The sequence below is a fragment of the Cydia pomonella genome, chromosome 23, assembly GCF_033807575.1.
Source record: "Cydia pomonella isolate Wapato2018A chromosome 23, ilCydPomo1, whole genome shotgun sequence".
Classification (NCBI taxonomy): domain Eukaryota; kingdom Metazoa; phylum Arthropoda; class Insecta; order Lepidoptera; family Tortricidae; genus Cydia; species Cydia pomonella.
This window is the reverse complement of record NC_084725.1, coordinates 8,657,198-8,679,322: the sequence shown is the minus strand read 5'-3', so window position 1 is coordinate 8,679,322 and position 22,125 is coordinate 8,657,198. Positions and strand designations below refer to the sequence as shown.

The following is a 22,125-nucleotide window of genomic DNA, read 5'->3' as shown; positions in this document are numbered from 1 at the left end:
GTTCAAAGGTGTATGTGAAGTTCCCAATCCGCATTGGGCTAGCGTGGGGACTATAGCCCGAGCCCTCTCGCGCATGAGAGGAGGCCTGTGCCCAGCAGTGGGACGTATATAGGCTAAATTATTATTATTTTTTTTTTTTTATAGTTATTCTTTTGTGTTAGTGGCGTCTGGACGCCCTAGGTACCGCTGGAGAGACAAAGTCCAAAAAAACCTTAGCGAACTCGGCGCCGTCGACTGGACAGAAACGGCTTTGGACAGAGAAGCATGGCGGACTCTTTGGTATAGAAGGCCAAGATCCACTTCGGGGCGCTGCGCCAAAGCAGTAAGTATATGTAGTTATTATAGAAAACTAACAAAATAAAAGTTATTCTATTTCAGTGTCAAGTATATTTTAAACACACTAACGCCATCTGGTGTTGACTGAGTAAACAGAAGCAGGTGGCAGCTTTCCGTACGAAAGCTCTTTGATAACGTATCAGCTTTCAGGGTTGTGCTATTTTAATTTTATTTGTAAAATGTACCTACCTCAGGGGTTTTTTAAGGGTTTTTTCAGTGAGGTGTATTCGGGTAGCTAGAACTAACTCCACAAGTAGGGTTATTACGATGGATCTGAAATGTATGGGAAGATCCATTGATCCGGATCAAGATCCGGATAATTTTATACATTTCGGATCCGGAATCAAAACAAGACAAGGTCGAGTTTTTCGAAAATCACCCATAATTCTATTAAATCATATTTGATTCGTTATTACTTTTGTTTCTACATCGCGCAGTCGATATTTTAAAAGTTTCAATTTCTCAGTCTCCTATTGTGTTTTATTCTCTTGTCTGCCTATGATAAGGATTCTCCACGAATTTTTAGTCAACATTTTGCATTTTTTCGACGACGATTTTATGTGGTCGACGCTCGACACAACCTAGCCTCCTAGGTTTGTAGCTATGACTTTTGACCACCTCACAGAAAGGTTAAGTTTCGTTACTTACAAGCGTATGTGTAATGTGAACGTTTATATGCACATTAGGAGCAACGACCCCAATTACGATATTAATCAGCGCAGGCAGGCTTTAATCAGTTTTACGCGACATTGTGCGCTGGCGACCGTGTCGATATACGTACAGTCGCTCGCAATAATATCTTACACGACGAAGCGCTCAAAGACTTCTGGCCCCAAACATAGATAAAATATGTACCGTGTTGACAGATGCTAGAAAAACTCACGTGATTATTTCCATTTTTTTTATAGTCGTTGTTAACAAACAAGCATACGGCCCGCCTGATGGCAAGCAGGCTCCGTAGCCATTAATTATTATTTTCTGGCCGATAGATATTGTATTTCAGTGGTTCCGTGAAAATCTGCCGAATGCCGGGGGGGGGTTAAGGGTCGGCAACGCGCATGTAACTCCTCTGGAGTTGTAGACCTACATCAGGCGGGTCGTATGCTTGTTTGCCACCGAAGTAGTATAAAAAAAAACTTTTGATTGATTGGAAAAATTGCAGAACTTAATCTCCATAAGTAGAAGTGCCTCCGAGTGTAATTTCTTAGCTTGGGGAATAAAACAAAAGCTACTGGGAGCTCTTAGCAATTGTTCTCTGCAAAATAAGGCTTTCGTTGGTTGGAACAGGGTCAATACCTCATTACTAGGAAAGGAACTTTACCTTATTGTAGTAGAATGGGCATGTTCAATGCAATTGTTCTTTCGATTTCATGTAAAAACTGTTTTGTAAAAAGTGTTTGTATAAAAGAGAGAAAGGTTTTTTAGTGTTTGTTTTTAATTTTATAATGGTTTATTTAAATTTCTTTATTTGATTCAATACTATCAAACCACTGGGTAACTATCAACGAATCATCACTCGCTATTTAACTGTACCGATAAAAAAAAAACAATTTAAAATGAGGAAACAATCAAGAATGGGGCCGCAAAATGGGTACCTTGATTAAGTATGTGGATTTTTGAAAAGTTTAGATAGTGACCATTTTTTACATACTACGTCGGTGGCAAATAAGCATACGGCCCGCCTGATGGTAAGCAATCTCCGTAGCCTATGGATGCCGGCAACTCCAGAGGAGTTACATGCAGCCTTACTCACCGGCAGGAACACAACACTATGAGTAGGGTCTAGTATTATTTGGCTGCGGTTTTCTGCAAGGAGGTACTTCCCCAGTAGGGCTCTTCTCGCGATCAGGAATGACATCCGCTGTACTTGTACCCTACCACACAAAGCGAGATGACATTCACAATATGCCCATACCCCTCTTTTGGACGTAGTTTCAGGACATACCCGGGTCCATATTTAGATGAACTGGATATATGGTTTAGTCTGGACACATATGTGACACTTCACCCGATTATGGTGACCCCTAACATTGATTTTACATACTTACATTCTAAATGTTTATACTTAAAACAAAATAATGCACGCCCCCTACACCAGGCTAGTCAGACTCAAAGATTCAGTTTCCTCACCGACATACAAACATACATATTCATGCGCTTAAGCGTGACTAACGCAATTTGCTTACAATAAGTGTTAAATAATCAGTTATTTTTAGTTTTAGTCTTATTTTTAGGTTTTTAGCGGGAGTGATGAGCTATAGCTTTGGTGATTAGCCTAAATTATATTTAGCTGTTTGTCGAGTGAGTAATAGTTTAGTTTTAGATTGCCAAAAAATGTAGGTAATTTAGTTTTGTTTTCTATTACAAAATAGCCCGTAAAGTTACTTAGATCATAAAATAAGCTGACAAGTTTATATTAAAATACTAAATATATGCTAGTACCAAAAATTATGTATGTACTTTAAAGAATATACTTTTTATTCTAGAACGTATCAATCTTACCAATACGTATCAATTAGCTTCCTAAAATGCATGTGCAACCTACAATAAACAATAAAAACAATAAACTTTTATCTCAAATTGAAACTTAATTTAAACCCATACAGAGTTTAAGATTTATTATTTTTCAATTCCCAATGATCAAACTCGTGTGGATTATAAAAACTCAGGTCATGCAACGTCGCGTGCGCTCGCGCACAGTAGCTTTATATGCAAAAAGGTCTTAAGTGACTAGGAGTTCTACTTAACTTAGGCTCTTTTAGTTAATACAGTAGCTAAAAGATTATAAGATTAGCACCTTTGTTAATAAGGGCTTAAGTGGTACTATGCTGTACTGTACTAAGGCTCTTTTAGGTAACAGTTATTGACACAGAAGGGTGTAAGTGTATTTATGTTGTTCTCAGTAAAAGTGATCTAAGTGAGGCAATATCTCAGGCTATTCTACACGTTGCTCCAATGTAATACGATTCCTTGGCAATGTAAGCTCATAACCTAATGTCCCTTTTTTAAAACGAAGATGTGTACTGTAATGTAATGTAGTTAAGCTTTTTTGTAATGGTGTAGTTTCATCGGAGAACTCATTAAGCTCTTAGTAGCGTGTTAGATCTAAAACCGATTTAGGGCCTCAGCTAGAGGAAGTATGGGGCAGTTGGTCAATAGGGAGAATGGTCACAAAACAAAATTAACGTTATTAAGTAACAGTTCAATGGGGAGCTACTCGTATATTTTGTTCAATAATGTAAAAAAATACCTACAAACAAAAGTCTGATTATCTCGAAACCACAGAACTTTGACTGAATAGATCGATTTTATGAACTGGTCTAAAGTCCCTGTCGGTGGTTAAAAGCTTGTCTATTTTTTCTTAACACTTGGTATATATTTATTAAAGGTATTGAATACTTGTATAATGATGGCATTTTACATTATTAAAACGAGACATAAATTTACTGATCTGACCTAGTGGGTAGTGACCTCAGAGCATTCATATATCTGTGGTAGTGACCCTGCTAATGAAGCCGACGGTCCCGGGTTCGAATCCCGGTAAGGGCATTTATTCGTGTCATGGCCACGGATATTAGTTCCTGAGTCATGGGTGTTTTCTATGTATTTAATTATTTATATATTATATTTATCGTTGTCTTATTACCCACAACACAAGCCTTCTTGAGCTTACTGTGGTGCTTAGTCAATTTGTGTAAGAATGTCTATATTTATTTATTAAATTATACTTCAAATTAACTGCTTAAACGTTTTTTTATTGGCTGTACGAACGTCTAACTCAATGAAAATCGATATTCATGTATGTCTATTAAATATAGCCATTTACATTTTTATAACCATGTTAAAGTTTTTATAACCAAAGTATAAAGTTATAAATTAGCTTATCTAATAGGGTGCGAAAAACGAATGCCGGAAATTACATCAAATTTATATTAGTGATAGTGTTACCTATTTTGCGATCAGTACTCAATTATTATGGCCAAACCATAATATGGAAATGTTATATTATGAAAAAAATCGTAATGAAACATTTGATAGAATTGTATAATCACAGAGAGATTAATTAATTTGTTGAATTGTATAATATTGGAGTGAATAATTACATGAAAATAATACTAACAACACTATTAGCACATAAGGTTTATGTGTAAGTGCTGGTATGTATAACAATAAACAATATCATATACATAGTTCGAGTCTCGCCCAACGCCCAAGTCAGTATTTTTTTCCACTTTTTTGTCTAAGGTTTGTGGTATCGTCTGCAGAAGTTTCTGCTTATTACTATTTTTTTTATTAGGAAAACGTACAGCTAGGCTAACAAAATAGGTTGCCAAATAGAAACAGAAGCCAATTACAAGTTTCCACAGGTAGAAACTGCGTAATGTACATGACGTGCGAAAATGCAAAATTAATAATACCTATTATGCTTATAATTAAGTTGCTTGACAGTGAGAATACAATCTTTTTCAAGAAACTTGGCATGAGCATGCAAGTAACTCGCAAAGCTCTCAATTCCAAGTCGCTACAAGAAAAAAATACTGATCAATCCGAATTATCTCTATTAAGTAGTAGTTATACATTCGTCCCTTCGGATCGGATCGGTCAATCGTCCTGGTTCCGGCCGTAAATTGATCATTATATCGCATCCTGTTTGACAGTGATGTCTGTATGTCCACGCCCCTATTCAACTTGCCTGGGAATAGGAATGTCATAAACTACATAGTAAATACAGTCACGAACATAAACATGTATAGTATTTTTCTTTTTTTGTTCTTTTGACCTTTCATAATTATGTATCTACACTAACTCGGTAGGTTGCAATAGGGGCTGTGTAAAGCAGAAAAATCGTTTTAAAATGCAAAAAAATACTGAACAATCATTTAGGATCCTTGTCGTACATAGCTTAAGATGATACATGTGTGCCCATAATAGTGATGATCTGCTGTTTTTAACGGTGACTGTACTGGGGATTTATTTCGTATTATCTTGGCAAAATGTAACAGTAATTATTTTTCTTGGATTTTTGCTTTGTAATGTTATAATGTACTGTATGTGTCATCTGTCGTGGCATCGGCGAATGGGCCCTACGGAAGACCAGCACTGGCTTCATAGCTAGCGTTATGCTGAGTCCATTTCGTGATGCGCACATAATGCTCTGTGCTTTGTTTTTGTTGCCTGTACATGTTCGTACATGTTTGTGACAGTCACGAATAAATGTCTTTTATCTACCTGAAATCAACTACTTAGAAACAATCATTTATAGAAAAAGGTACTTTTTAGGGTTCCGTAGTCAACTAGTAACCCTTATAGTTTCGCTATGTCCGTCTGTCTGTCTGTCCGAGGCTTTGCTCCGTGGTCGTTAGTGCTAGAAAGCTGAAATTTGGCATGGATATATAAATCAATAAAGCCGACAAAGTCGTACAATAAAATTTAATTTTTTTTTTAGGGTACCTCCCCTAGACGTGAACGGGGGTGAACATTTTTTTTTGCTTCAACCCTACAGTGTGGTATATCGTTGGAAAGGTCTTTCAAAACTGATATGGGTCTTCAACAAACATTTCTTGATAAAGTGAATATAGAGCGGAGATAATTTATCTGAAAGAAAAAAAAAATGTGTCCCCCCTCCCTCTAACTTTTGAACCATAGGTCCAAAAAATATGAAAAAAATATTGGAAGTAGAGCTTAAGAAAGACATTAAATGAAAACTATAGCGGATATTATCAGTTTAGCTGTTTTTGAGTTATCGCAAAAAGTTTCCCCTTCATAGTAAAAAGACGTACACCCACAGTTCATCCTTTGGTTAACAATCTACCATACTTTAAGCTCCAGTTTAGCTTATTGTGACGGAAGAGTAACTACGGAACCCTACTCTGAGCGTGGCCCGACATGCTCTTGGCCGGTTTTTTAATTAATATCATTTACATAGGCATACAGTTTTGCGCATAATATGCAACGGTAATTAGAAAAAATGCAACTTAAATCATTCCGACAGTTGCTCACAACTTTGTTTCCTTGTGATGCCTATATTGCTAATAATAGAAAATTGCTAAAAATAAGACGTCATAAGCAAACAAGAAGTTGAATCGATGATAGATTTTTCTGACATCCATGCCTTTGACCTCCAAAAATTAAGTAATATACTCGTAACTTTTCTAGAGAAAATTGATTTCATTCCACGCCCGTTGTATTTGTGTCTATATTTACATTTATGTTCTAAAAACGTCACAAACAACCCTAAATAGTCTATGATGGAGACACTTGTATTTTACAAGATCTTAAAGCCCCATAACTTTCAGAACAACCATGGCCGCCAAAGATTACGACAGCATTGGACTGACCGATTATTATTCCTGGAAATGCAAAAACTGTCCGAAGTTAGCACGTTTCTCTTTGAGTGATTTATTAGTTTGCCTTGACGTTAGTCTCTTCAGTTGGAACTGAAATAAAAGTGTATAAATATACCCCCGATACGGGAAACATCGAGTTTCAAGTCAGAATGGAGCAGGTTGAAAAGACAGAAAATCATTCACACAATCTTCAGCTGTCAGTAAAATGTCTTTGACTTTGATCCCGTCTCACTAAAACCAAACTAAACTTAGATACCAACTGATTATAGCACCTTTGACATAACAAGATAAAAATACATTCAATTACACAGATTTCTCCTTTAAAGTCTTTATCAAATTCCAAAACAATACAATTACCATCCAACAATACAATATCGGAGCTGATATCAAACAAGATTACACGCCGAATAATATTGTATTAGATCTAATACACGATAAAGCTCTAATTATCGACACTGGGCTACACAATAGCGCCACACACAGCGACCAATCACGATTCGATAATGCTTTTGTCTTTACACCATTTTTTCCCATCAGTGATTTGTGAAGACAGGACGCACAATACGAGCGGGATGCGGGCGGGAGAATAGCACTTTGTCATGGCTTAGCTTTTGTGGCGACGCAAGTGTTGGGAGGTTTCTTGGGAACGCTATGAATAGTACTTAGGATAATAAAGACTATCTGGTGACTCGTTGAAAACTAAAACGACCGTTTCGAGAAGCAGCTGCACTAGTTTTCAAGGAAACATATGATACTTTAACTTAGTAGTACTTACTTAGTTTTAAATTGCCAATTAAGAATACGATACTAACAATTTATCGACCCATATAATGAATTAAGTTTATTCTAATTGGATAAATAGATGCTTCACATGTTAGTTTTATCTTGGTCATAAAAGTTAAATAAGACATCGAACAGTCGTTGAATAATTTTAAATGAATGAAGACATAGAAGCGGATGGAATTAGATCAAACACGAATGAAGACGACGATTCCAATGATGCGAAGCATGAGGCTACAACAAGAGTACACAGCGCTCAAGCAACGGAATTAATAGGCGAAGTGGCACGCAAACCCGATCCATCAGTTCAAAGGGCTCCAGTTAATGAATCAAGCGACGGCCGCCTCGCAACACCTCTTTTGTGGCCGGACAAAATCGACTTTGACGGAGCGACGGAGCCAAAATAACCGATCGTGTCCAACCCATTGTGGGCTATAATTAGACAGGAATAAACACGTGGTGGCAATTATCGCTGCAGCGGGTTAAATGAGGCACCGAGTTGTCGTTAATGGGTACACCCGGCCTGCGGCATCCGGCCGAAAACCGTGGCCAAAGGATTACTGAACTTCCGAGGAGAAAAGTTTACGATACAGCTTTATGTTCTAATATTCAAAACGAACCTCGTGCAATCACTATAAATGAAACATAAATATTAATTTAGTATGACTTTCACCCTTAAAAACGATAAGTGTTCAAGTAAGCAGGATGATTGAAAGGACGGCCAACTCTTTCGAAGAGCAGTATCGTTTGAACAAAGGGATTAAAAACAACAAGGCAGCTTAAACAATAAATTATAAATTACCACCACTGTGGCAGAGAGCGATTACAACGTCACATCTATCAGTGTGTTAAATTCCAACTGTTTAGTAAATTAACATTTAAAAGTTGTAATATCCGAGCGTTCGGTCCGAGCGTGCCGCAAGGTACAATTCTCGGATATTAATCATTGAGCGCAGCGCGGGGCATACATCACGCACCCTTTGAGCACCGAGGTTCGCTCTATACTCTTACAAGAATAACGACTTAACTACAGTAGAACGCGATAGCATATCTGGCCTTCTAATATTAAAGGGTATGATTTGTAGTAACGCCACAGCTTTTATTGCGTCCATCCTAACGCCGTAAACGTCTCAATTTCGACGACTTCCTGCTTGTAATTCATTAGTGCATCTAGGTGCCGATCAAACCGTATACGTCCACATTTTATTGGAACCAGTTACAAAAGATTAACGCTGTCGTCAAATAGAACGGTGCTGGGTGTTGTGCAATAAATAATCATTAAGTAACAGCATGTCCCAGGGTTTAGAGCGCCGTAAACCACGCTTAATACGCCAGAGCTAATCTAATCTAAAATTTTACCTGCAAAGGGAATAAATTTTCTATAACTATAGCGAGCAAAAAACCGCCGGAACCGCTAATGGACTTCGATATTCATGAAGGTGTAAACGTAACGAATATGAGTTTTATTACCGATAAGAGGGACTTTTTAATTGCAGACGGGTATAAATTTAGTAAATATAATATTTACTGCAAAAAGGTATTTCCAATTATGCAAGAAAAAGGTGTATTGGTAGAAGACGAGACGAGCTTAATGAGCTGCTCTAGTTTATGGCCTAGTACCATAAAAGCGAGCTTTCGGAACGAGTGGAGACATGAAACGAGAGCCGCCTAATGGCTCCTCTACACGATGGCCCAGCGTAGACCAGTCCAAGGGACGCAGCTATGCGGTGAAATGAGATAGCAATAATACTTGCTCCCTCTAACGCATAAATGCGTCCCTAGGACTGGCCTACGCTGGGCCATCATGTAGAGGAGCCATAAAGGACACTTGCTTAGCGAGTAAATGGATGGGTGCAGATGGATTTCTCTGATGACAAAGAACAACTTTTTACAATTATAATGACGAAAATAGAAGAATATTGATATTAATAGCATTGTCATATTTTTACGCAACTTACATAAAATGCAAAGTCCTAACAAGTAGGTATGTTAGAGCGAAAGGGACAGGCATAGTGAAAAGTGACAATAATTCGTCTGTGCCTCTGATGTTAGTTACTTTATGTAATTCAAATGAGACTTTAATAAGAGTTAAATTAACTATGCTTATTTTTGTTTGAACTAAAAGTAAATTCCTTAAGACTAAGTTATATTTAAATAGATTAATACAAATAGAACAGGTTTTAAAACCGTTTTTAACGACAAAATAATAACAGTTATGGCCTATAACTTATGGGACAAAAACTAGTAGATATGCATAAAATGTCACTGTCTGCAAACATGCTAAGGTAAACTTGTTAAAAGAAAACCTGGAGCATCAGCAACATTGTTCCCTCGCACTTAAACAAATGTCCGCCCATTCAGGCCTTCACTTAGCTAATGAATAAATAAGTTAAGTACGAAATGACTTTGAATTGATGATAGCTATTAGTTGTTGAGAGGATGCACTCGATATCATGTTTTGCTCTCAGCTGGTGACGTCACGCTCGTTCTTCCACTTAAGTGATCCGAAGAGTTGTTATTTGATAACGCAAATGTATCTTTATTTTTTAACTGTGGGACTGTATTGCTAAATACAAAGTCCATCATTAACTATTTTTACCGACACACATATCATAAACCATCTATGATGCCTTCAAAATCCGTAAATAATGGCGGACATTAAGATAAACTGTTTTCTTACAATCTTATCTGTGAAAATGTTGTAATTGCTTCATCAAAATCGATTTGGTAATAACATTAAAATTTCGGACATCTCAGAAAAAAAAGCAAATCTATTTGACCTCTATTCTAATTGCGATGCCTTTTTGTTCGAAATGAAATTTCAATTGCATACAATTTAGACAAATCTCGCATGTTCGTTAGTATCAACGATATGGAAATAGGCCTCTGACTCTAGCTTGTCTCTGAATTTAAAAAAAACTGCGAATGCGTGGAAAAGTTATCACTTTCCGCCATTTGACGTACAGTTTATCTTTTAATTAGTTATAAGTATAAAATGAATTTGTTTTGTTGTTTTCAAAGTAACTATAGCAAAAGTCTCGTTTGAAATAACTAAACTAAATTTCTTTCTATTTTTTAAGTTATTTGAAAAAAATGTGCGTTTTAAGTTTTAAGCCACAGCTATTATACCTTTATGTAAAAAATCTGTTACCACCTACGGGAGAGCGGTGTCTCTTGACACAAGTGTCATGTACGCTTAAAAAGAGGCACCAGCCCAGTCAAAATCACGTTTGTTTGTGCTAACTCAAACTTTTTTTAATATTATTTATTTTAAATTTTATTTTAAATCAATAATATTATTACCCAAAAAAAGAGCGATAAAGATATTTTGGAGACGCCACCACATATCCGCGAGTTCCGCCAAGAGATGCCCCAATATTGGCAGTAATTTGGGTTTGTTAATTATATCATAGAAAGATTATAATGTGTGTGTACATAAAATAGTGTATGTAAATAATTGGGCATTATGTAGCAGTCACATAAACTACTAAAATGTACGGCCCTAAATAAACCGGTGGCGTAAAAATTAAACCTGTGATCCCTGCTCTGTGTCGCAAGTAATTGGTTCAACAGATAGCAGCAGTTAAACTGAGGGATACAGCGCGTACAATTCAAGGGTAGTCCATGTGGGTTTTTATTTTATAGGTTCATGGGCAATATCATTTTGAAAACCAGAAAACTACTATTAGGTACAGCTAGCTGCAAAACTGCATGGACACTTTATGAGTGAATTCATTAATTAACGAAAAAACAAGAGACAATACATAAAGTCAATGTTAGGTAAGGCATTTAATCGTTGCTTAAGGTTTTTTTTTATGTATTTCAATTGTAATTAAAACATAGCTTTCCAAGAACCCATAAACATGCTATAAAAATGCAGGACATAATCAAGTATATTTACATCAGTTTTCTATAAAAGGCAATTAATGTCAGTAAATGTCCAATAAAGGCCTAAGGAATCTCTATACTGAAGTAAAGTAAGTCGTACACCAGAAAGGGCTAAGAGCGTTCGTTAGCTGATGTACTGAGCGGGCACACGCACGCGGGTGCCATTGTAGGTAAAATCCGCTTCACGCGATCGCGCCAGTTAGCGTTACTCGACACAAGACAGCGGCACTTTTCTCGGTCCTGCGCTACTTCTCGCCAATTATTAACTCGAAGTTCGCGCAGATCCGCCTCCACCATGTCGCTCCAGCGATACTTGGGGCGTCCGATAAGACGTCCTCCTGCTAGGCGACTATACTACTACGTTCTCTCATACTAGTTTTCGTTAATCCGCTCACCCGCTCCGTGCACCCGTGCCCGCTAGCGGGCGCCCTAAGTCGTGAACTAGAAATAGCTGAGTTAGCTTTATGCGGCGCAGTAATGGCCATCCATTAGCTCTGTATCTGCCAGTCAAAGGTCGTGAGTTCGATTCCTGCGTCACGACAAACGCTTTGATGAGCTTAAACGTCTTTGAGATTTCCTTAAATATTTACGCAATTATCGATGCATTTATTAAGTACATCTCTACTACTTAATACTTCTAACATACACAATTATACACAAAGGTATTATAACGTCTAAATTTGACGTTTTTTCAACTTGATTAATTTTGCATATATTTAAGTTGGTACTTTTTTTTTAAAACCACCTCTTTTTAACTATTTATTGAACTATATCTAATGTTTATCATGAATAATCAAAGATGGAAAAATATATACCACAATTATGAATAAGGAGTGACTAATTCATAATTGTGGTATATATTCGCGATAAAAAAAGCAACCCCAAAAATGTTCTATGCATTTGACATTTTGAAAGACCTCCGTCTACACTAGCGCCCCTAGCGGCGAAATTAAACACGGTTGCCCTCATTAATAACAGACTAGTACAGTCAGCAAGAGAATTACTTAGCATTGCCCAGATAATTTTGAACACCTCACATGACTACTGCTGATGGTATGAAGTGCAATGCGTTAATTCAAATGAAACTTAGAACAGTTATTTCAATTAACAAGCATGTAGAAACAAAGGTTAACAATAATCGCTATAACCTTTCAATTAGTTTTAACACTCAAACATGGGGCGGTAATAGCTCACGTGATGAGTTTTTAGTCGAAGTCATACTATAATTAACACATGACTGTATTTAAAAAAGCACAAAGCCATGTGCAATACCCACTTTGTTATCTACAATTATAATTAAATTGAACCTTAACATGGCATATCATTTTTCCAATACTTACATAAATGCAAATTATCAATTTCCCATTTTGGACGACCTATTCCTTACCTTAAGAGGAAAGAGGACGATCGATTCTCCATGCAAATGTAGTCTTCATTTTCCTCCCTGGATATTAACATTATGGAAAATATTTTTTCTCCAATATGCTCGGAAATGTTCAAGTTCTTCGTTATGGTCAAACTCGAATTTATAAAATTCAAACCATTATTGTCGTTAAGCTTAGAATAAATTAAAAAGTGGAAAAAATTACTGTCTTGGGTGAGACTTGAACTCACGGCCTCTGGATCGATACTCCAGCGCTCTGCCATCTGATACTCCGCTTCGCGTTGTTCTACAAAATCGAAACTCATCCACGAATTGCCCATTCCCGGCCTCTGCAATAATGTACTACTCATTGCCCATATAAATCTGTATAGAACTTCTGTCTTCTTCTGTGTTCTGTTCTGTCAAGTTTAACAAGCCCTTTATAATCGTTTGTCCTTATCCATCAATTTCACTTTTGTGTGTTGTTTGAAAGAAACAACATTTAACAGAGGCTGCTAAGTTTTATGAGCAAGGGATTGAATCCATAGCTAAAGGAAAAGCAAAGGATACTTACTGCGCATGATGGTGGTAGTGCTGTGCGTGATGCATGGCGGTGGGCGCACTCGGCGGCGCAGCGTGGAACGCAGCAAAGGCAGACGGGAACTGCAGCGGCAGGAACCCCCCGCTCCCGGCCGTCCCGCCCACGTCCCGGTCCGGCATCATCCAGACACACACATCACTAACTCAAAATCCACACACATACTAGTTCAGGTAACTACAAGTCAAAATCATTCACACACATATTTAAAGCCGGAGAGAGTTTGGGCTGTCAAGTCAGCTCCAATCTAACCATCCCCATTTTTGTGATCGTTTTGTTGATCATTTTAGCTGGTTGTTTGTTGCCTCATTCTTGTTGTACCTGTAACAAGATAATTGTACATAAGAATATGAAAAAAATCTGACTTAAAGATAAAACTAGTTTATTATTCAAGTAGGAATATTACAATGCGCTTATGAACGTCAAATAAAGCTACACCGGCTCAAACCCTACATCTCTGAGATCAAACCCGAGAAGATTTAAATCCCCCCTCAATAGCTTACTTAAGAAATATAATAACGTAAAATATACCTAAAGATTTCATTAATGTAACTGAAAAGACATTCCAAATCTAACTATAAAACGTTAATTTAAATAAAACATGAAAGATGACTAGGTTAAAAAGTTTTAAAATATACTTATTCACTCTTAAAATAGAGATAAGTCTAACGACAGGTTAAATCCCTATAAACCATTTTATGATTGAACGCATGCAAAATAAATACACATGCCCACATACACACTCAAAGATATCACCGTTCCTTCCTCATGTAATTAGTTTCACTTTAATTCGGTAGCTTAACAAAAAGAGTTAATGGTTCTGTGTTAAGTTCGCGTGTTCTTCCGTTGTTACATCAATTGCCTCTATTATGGCTTAATTTACAAACGGCCGCCAATTCTACTGTACGAGGTAATTGCATTTAATGAATATATGAACACCCAAAGTGTTTTAACTTAAGCTAACTCGACCGTTCCCAACGCTAATTCAATGAACCGCCCTTTTTAAACTTTATTTGAATTTAGTTAACAAAACTGAATTTTATAAAGAATAAATAAACTGTTTGATAATGGATAACTACAAGACATTCTATGTCTAAAAATCTCAAGCCATCTAAAGATACAAATTCACAAAAAATAAAAATAAACATTGCATTTACAAAATTCTAATATAAATAAGTGGGCACCACAGGCACGTATAAGTACCCATTTTTTTAAATAACAATCCTTATTTATGGGATTACCTATTTATATTACATTTATTAATTTTGCACCTCTGCATATTAACCGAATGTGAACGTGAATAACATGTGTACATGTAATTCAATTAATTTCTTACGTTGCATCGAATCGAAAGACCGTGATGGATATGACACAAGCGGAACTTGTGAGGGAAGAAGATTATTTGACCAAGCCTGGTTTAATGCGTTAGATAGCGAAGGTGTCGCAGAAAGCAAACCGAGACTGGAACTTCAGGTGGAATGAGCTTTCTCGGCCAAAAATGTGGGAAATCATGCCGCTCACGCATTGGATTCCTCAGTCAGCAAACCCGTTGTCTAAACAGCAATGTATAATTGTATAAGTCGTCTGCAATCGACGCAAAGGCTTGTGATGATCGAATCAGAACATTATATATAAGATCAAAACAATGCCACTGGTAATTAGCGGCACCATAATTCGCATAGCATAAGGTGCATTGGCGTAATTTCGAAATCGGGGTAATTTTGATAATGGCAAATATCTGTAAAACTTGCTCACTGTTGCTACACTAGAAAGTGCTTCTATTTAAGTAAATATTTGCTACAATTTTCAAAATGATGCCGGCTTTTGTAATTCCAATTCACCTTACTGAAAAGTACCGAGTTGCCTTGTTTACCGTATACAAACCCATTTTCGAAAACGAGAAAAACATTACATTGTAATTGTATCCGAATAGCCACATTATCCCATATAGTTCGTGTAATTAGCATCAATAGACATGGGAAAGAGTCTTAATTACCGTTGAATCTCGGCAACTTGAAGGCTGCGGGCAAAAAGCGGAGCGACAAATTGTGCGCAGGCGGACGGGTCCTGGTCCGTCATTATCACATACGGGGAAGTGGGATATGGGGTGAGAAGTAGCGGGTGCGCGGGTAAATTTAGGGTACATAAACATAATGCAACGGAAAAGCTCGACGATTCAAGGTCTTGCATGCGATTTTTGACTGTACTTTGTAATTAACAATGTATCGAATAATGTATGTTCTTGAACCATTTAAATGGGGCTTAAGGTTCCTCATCATTATTTAACTTCAAAGGATGGTCAATGACCATTGGTCATTGGTCAAAATCATTCTGGAAGACTGCATTTACTACTCCCTAAGACTAATTGACTTTAAGCGGATGGCTTTTAGTCTTAAAAATGGTTATTATGAATTATTGGCTTGCCAGAGGAGTTTCTCGCCACATGTCATGATTGATAAAGAGACGTACCTACTTATAATTACCATCATAAGTAGACAGAGCTTATCATCGACGATTTAGTCTACGTGTTTCATAACCTAATTCATGTCAGCAGCCTCGAAAGTCGTAGTCACTCTAGTATTTTGTCATAGTAACGTGTAAAACACTAAAGTAGGTGGAATATGTCAGTTACGTAAATGCCAAGGTGTTAAAGTGTCCAGCTCCTTTGATCGTCCATGAACGCGTTAAGTCTCTTGCTTGAGCTATCTCCCCGTGGGCTGCCAACACAAAAATACCACTTGTAATTAATGAAGATGTGATTGTTTCGGACGTGACTCGAGCATTGTCCCTCGATAAGGCAATGAATCGATCGTAAACCTCGATATCGACATATCGATACTTATTTTCATTGAATGAGATTTACGATGTTTATGCACGCGGAATTGGCGGGCGGTGTCGGGTTTTTATCGACCATTCAAAAATCGAATGGTTTTGAATGTGATCGATAAATAGGGCGCTTTTGTTTTTATGGTTTAAACCATTTTAATTTTAAAAGGAAGTATGTGTTATTTGGCCTTACTATACGCTAAAGACTATTTGGACTACAACAGCTGTAAAACCATTGTGCTTTCAGTCTTTTTGACGTTTAATGTTCATCAAAAGGCGATTCGTTTATTTTGGTAATATTTTTTTACGTTTGTGTACGAAATACTGACGAGAGAAAATGACAGACCAATGCTAAAGATAATGACTAACTGGATATAAGCAGTTTTGTTCACAACAAATTATGGTGTAATGCCTTTATTCATAAAAGTCTGTTAACTCTTCATAATAAGCCCTTACTCGTAATAATTATTTGTTGGGTTGAAATTTTGACATGAGTGTTTGTAAGAAAATGTCTACACACACACACACACACTACACAGTGTAGGTGGGTTTTATCTCAGACAGGGACAAACGACAGAAAGTGACAAATTTTAAGAAATGTTACAAAATAATCGGTTTTTGTAGTGACGGTGTCTATTTTGGCCTATGGTTGACAAAGAAAATATATTTCATTACAAAATAAATACTGTGCCATAAAGTTTTTAAACAAAAAAAAAACAGCGAACATTCACAACAAAAAAACTTATCGATAATGTTTTACGATAATTAAAGCAGTGTTACGTCCCTAAAGTCCGAAATGAGCTGCAATGCGCATACTCAAGTCTGCGACTTAATACGGCTCTTAATTTCCTTTTAATTGTTTTTTAGCAGCGAATCGTTCGAAACTCTTCCGAGAAACTGCCGCTAAAGCCTGCACGTTTGTATTCTAAATTTAACAGGTTGTTGATGTGAAAAATATACTCTTTATATCGTTAACGAAAAAAATATTATAAGCATTGAATATTTATATTTAATCCTCAGATATGTGTTCCTAAATCATGGGTGTTTTCTATGTATTTAAGTATGTAAAGCCCAACCAGAAATATATGATCATTGTCAAGAGGACACTGTTATTCTCATGTACATATAAGGTGATAGTTCAGTTTAGTGTGAAAAATTTAGTTATAATGAAATTTCGCACTATGGCGCGTGATCATATATTACTGGTCAGGCTTTATTGGTATATTTATCGTTGTCTGAATACCCACAACACAAGCCTCCTTGAGCTTACTCTAGGGATTAGTCAATTTATTAATTCTATAAACTTTTTTTTTACATAAATGACCGCCACCAGAACCAAGAAGAGGCGTTGTTAGGTGCCTCACTTTTCTCACATACTTTATATGATATACTTACCTAAATTTATAATTTATATGTATAAATGCGTGTGTTTTGACTGACTTACTGATTTATCAGCACAAAGCCGAAACTACAAAAGCTAGAAAGTTAAATTTTGCACACTAGGTTGCGGTTGCATTAAGTGTACAGGAGATAAGATGCGATTTTGAAAAATACAACCCCTAAAGGGGTTAAAAAGGGGATGAAAGTTTGTATGGAGATAAAGTCTTATTTTAAATTAAGAATTTGAAACTCCGTGAAAAGTTATTATATTAAAATAGAAGAAAACTAATTACTGCGTTTTTGAAAATTCATCCCCTAATTGGGTTAAAAAACATACGTAAACAAATACGAGAGTTCTATTGCCCTGCGACGGTCTTCCCAACCGAAAAATATATATTTATTTATTCATTTATCTTTATTGCACGATATAAAATTGTAAAAATGGCGGACTTAATGCCTTGCTTTTATGCGGATTATATGCTCGTATTTATAATATTCTTTCTTGCTTTGCATTTAATGTTTGCAAATGACTCTTTTCACTAAAAACCTTTTACTTCATAGTATTACAACTTGTATATTTCCCCCCTTCTTTGAATTTACCCTCCGACAATTATCAAAGTATTTTAATGAATATAATTGCTTACTCTTTACTGTTTATTTAACGGAATTGCAGAATAAAGTTGCTGCAGTAATTTAATGTATAACAATCAAGGAAATTGGAGCGAATATGTCATTACTCTTTATGACTTTTTTGAAACATCCATTGTGCAAATTTGAACTTTATTGAAACGGAGTAAGGTTTTTGTTTTTTAGATGAGGTTGTTATAAAAACTCTTTTTGTTTCTGAGTCTGGTTTCTTATTTGTTCAAGTTACATCATTATTTCGGGCACTAAAGTATTTTATTGTTATTACCTTATAATTATTACTAGTCTACTTGGTGACAATTACAGTCGACAGCAAATAACACACAATAATTAGCTGAGACTTTCGTGTACACACACGTGGAATTCGATAATTAGATTGAGGTGGGTCGAGGTGAGAAAGTCGAACCACACTTATGCCTCGTTTAGTTTTCGGTCCATTGGGGTATTTGGTGGATCGTCTGAATTAATTGTACTCTATTATAAACAATATATCTAATATTGCATGCAAATAGGGCAAAAATGGGGTTTTCGTTTTCATGCCAAGTACTAGATACGCTCCTTTAAAATATGTGTAACCGCCATGTCGTGTACAAACTTAACGTGGTCAGAGTATATGACAACTATTAAATTATATTTTAATTTCCGAACTAGTTTGGTACGAGTATGTCATTGGAAGATTACACAATGGTCATAATGCATACCCTTGACAGAAAATCCAATGATAATTAAACAAATAATGATTATTTTACATATCGGCCTGGGCCCAGCTCACCTTTAAACGCGGTGTATATATAAATGTTATTGATATTTATTATGTGGTTTGTTTCAAGGCTATCGAAAAAATATTCTATTTACTTATTTAACTTTAAATGAACTACTAGTACATGATTAACACCGCCATATATCAGGATCTAACTTTCAACCGTCGCTTGCCAAGAATTCGATCACCTTTCTAATTCAAAACATCACAAGTCTACCATACTTAGCAACACTTAACTCCTTTTTACTTCAAACTTAAAGCATACACTATTTAAAATTCAATAACAAATCAGCGTTAATTATGCGCATTGCGCTCGCGCACCAAAATCGTTAAATTCGCCATTAAGCCTCCCTCGCACGGATCCATTGCTGCGACATTAGCAATAAGTCTTGGTAGACAATGGCGTTAGCTGTCATTAGTCGCGGCCCTGCGCGAGCGCATGCGGTGAACGCGAATTGGCTTATTAAAGCTAGTGATTCGGTGCTAGTTTGTAGGTGAGACTGTTTGCAAATTAACCTTGGCAAGGACTAAAAGCCAGGCTGCTTCTAATGCTTAAGGCAAGCCTGGCAAGTCTGTGTCATGGCTGATTAACCCTTGGAGTGGTAGGCCATCGACCTCAACCGATAATGTCATTTAAATATCAAATTTGATTAATTGTCATAAAATCAAAATTCCAATAACTGAAAAACGACATATGCCACTTGAAGAGTTAAGTGCATTTTTAGACTAGACAAGCTTTATGAAAATTAAAGAACGTATTAATAGAGCAGAAAAGCATCACTCGAAGATCTGGTTACATTGATGTATTTTGCTAATTGCTACTTTGGGATGTGATACGGCATAGTAATTTGGAGTAATCCTATTATGTAAAGATCTAGGATGTGTTTACATTGACTTCTTTGTAACTAGTATATAAAATATATAAAAGTACTACTTATGTCTTATAACTAATGCCAAGTGACTTTACAAGAGTAACTTTAGAGGAATCTACGATTATACATTACAACATGACTTTTCTTCACTATTAAGGTAAGTAAGCGGTATTAGTATAATTTAGCCATTACCCCAGCGCAGAGGACGGAAGCTACAAGCGGCTAAGCCTTTCAACTCCACTTAACATTCTCTGTGCATCGCCGTGCACCATATATCACAATAGACCAGCCCTTCTGTACGTGTGCTAAAGTATACACGTGGTGACAGTATATTAACTTAGACACGTATTTTGTGGTCGAATGGTAATCTATTTTCTGTCAAACAAGGAAAATTAAACTCCCATCGGATGAGAATTGGTAGTTGATAATTTGTATATACAGGTGGCCAAAAAATATGTACATTCCCGTTGCTAGGGAGGTTTTGACATTATACTGAGGAATTTTTAGTATGGGACCAACCCCGAAAAAATTTTTTTTACCCTCCCATAAAAGATGGAACGGCTAAAATGTATGAAACAGCCAGAAATTTTTTTCGCGATTTCGGGATTGCTCCCATAGTAAAAGTTGCTCAGTATAAGCCCAAAACCTCCCTGGCTACGGGAATGCACATATTTTTTGGCCACCTTGTATATTTATTTCGACCGGTCTGGCCTAGTGGGTAGTGACTCTGCCTATGAAACCAATGGTCTTGGGTTCGAATCTCGGTAAGGGCATTTATTTTGTGTCATGATCATGAGCCACAGATATTTGTTCCTGAGTCATGGGTGATTTCTATGTATTTAAGTATTTGTATATTATACATATCGTTGTCTGAGTACCCAGAACACAAGCCTTCTTGAGTTTACCGTGGGATTAGTCAATCTATGTAAGAATGTCCTATAATATTTATTTATTTCGACCAGGAACATTATACATAGGTACCTACCTACATTACAATTACGAAACTGTAATATAATATTGATCCCAATTTGAAATCCAAATTGGAATGCATCTCAAAGTACCTACATACCCACAATAATTCCTTAACTACTTTAGCAGGGCGTGAATGTCATAGAAAATAGAGATATTCCATTAACTTAAATTATATGATATGGCTAGCATTAAAAAACTGCATTTAATATTTTAATTATAACTTTAATGTCGTGTTTATTTGTAAAGCTCGTTCCCAAGTACCTTTTAAATATTAAAAGTAAGTTGCTTGGGAATTATTACTTCTATGCTGGTATGTTTCTTGAGAAAAATACAACATGGTACAAAAATACGTATCTCTCAAAGGAGTCCAGCTGATCTTCAAATTTATACTTAACTATATTACTAAAAACTAAATAAAACTGTAGAGATAAAAAGACATTGACGGGATATAACAAGAAATAACGAATAGCCTATTAGCCTACCTATTCAGTATTACCGACGCATCACTATTTTCATTCACGGCAGACCTTTATTTATGTTTTCCACTATTTTATTAGTTTTAGGCGCTGACTGCTTAATGACTTGACGCCTGAACTATCACCAACTTAACTTTGCTGATAAAAAATAAAATAACACCTCTATTAGGAAAGGATAAGGTTTATAGTTGAACAGATACAATAATTTTGGATGTTTTAGAAAAGTAGTCCATATTTGGAGTACAGTATTCCAGACACGATTGAAGGAAGTAAAATATAAAACCGGCAGCTTCAGAATATAAAGTTGACCGTAAAATTTGGAGGTGAAACTTTAATTTAGGAGGTGGATGATAAGTTTACTTTTATGCGAAGGTCGAAATGCGTTTTTAATGAGGATTATTTATCGTGTTTCTGTTAATTGGTGTGAATTAAAGACTTGAGCTCCGTGACAAACATGATGTTGACCGTTTAATATTTAAGTATCTAAAAGCAATAAGACTAGACAAAATAAATAGTTACGTTCTAAATGTCACTCCCTCACTTATCTAGTAAAACTGTAAACAAAAACAAAATAATTATCAATAAAATTATTGATAACAAATATTTGTAGCGGCGGAGTGACTGTCTGTGTGTATGGTGTTTTCAATCTATTTCTACTTTGTATCTCACAATTTTACACAAAACAAATATACGTTTCTACTTACATCTATCAACACTCAACACTCGTCTGTTACAGAATTCTTTATGCTTCCTCGCGTACATTTCTACAGAAGTTTTTCTCTTCATCTCATTATGGACGGGAGCCAAATTCAAGTTCACGTTGTATTGATTCATGGTATTGTGCCGACGTATTTAGATTATTTATTATTATTGGTTTTATAA

The 22,125-nt window shown here is 36.2% G+C and overlaps 1 protein-coding gene across 2 annotated transcripts in view; it reads right to left on the bottom strand.

The window, feature by feature from the left end:
* The window catches only part of LOC133530501 (zinc finger protein GLI4), a 137,203-nt gene that overhangs the window by 62,131 nt on the left and 52,947 nt on the right, over positions 1 to 22,125 (bottom strand). For both annotated transcript variants that reach the window (XM_061868421.1, XM_061868420.1), the window contains one exon: positions 13,289 to 13,633. In XM_061868421.1, the coding sequence (XP_061724405.1) occupies positions 13,289 to 13,437 (149 nt within the window). In that variant the 5' untranslated portion in view covers positions 13,438 to 13,633. The remainder of the gene's footprint in view (positions 1 to 13,288; positions 13,634 to 22,125) is intronic.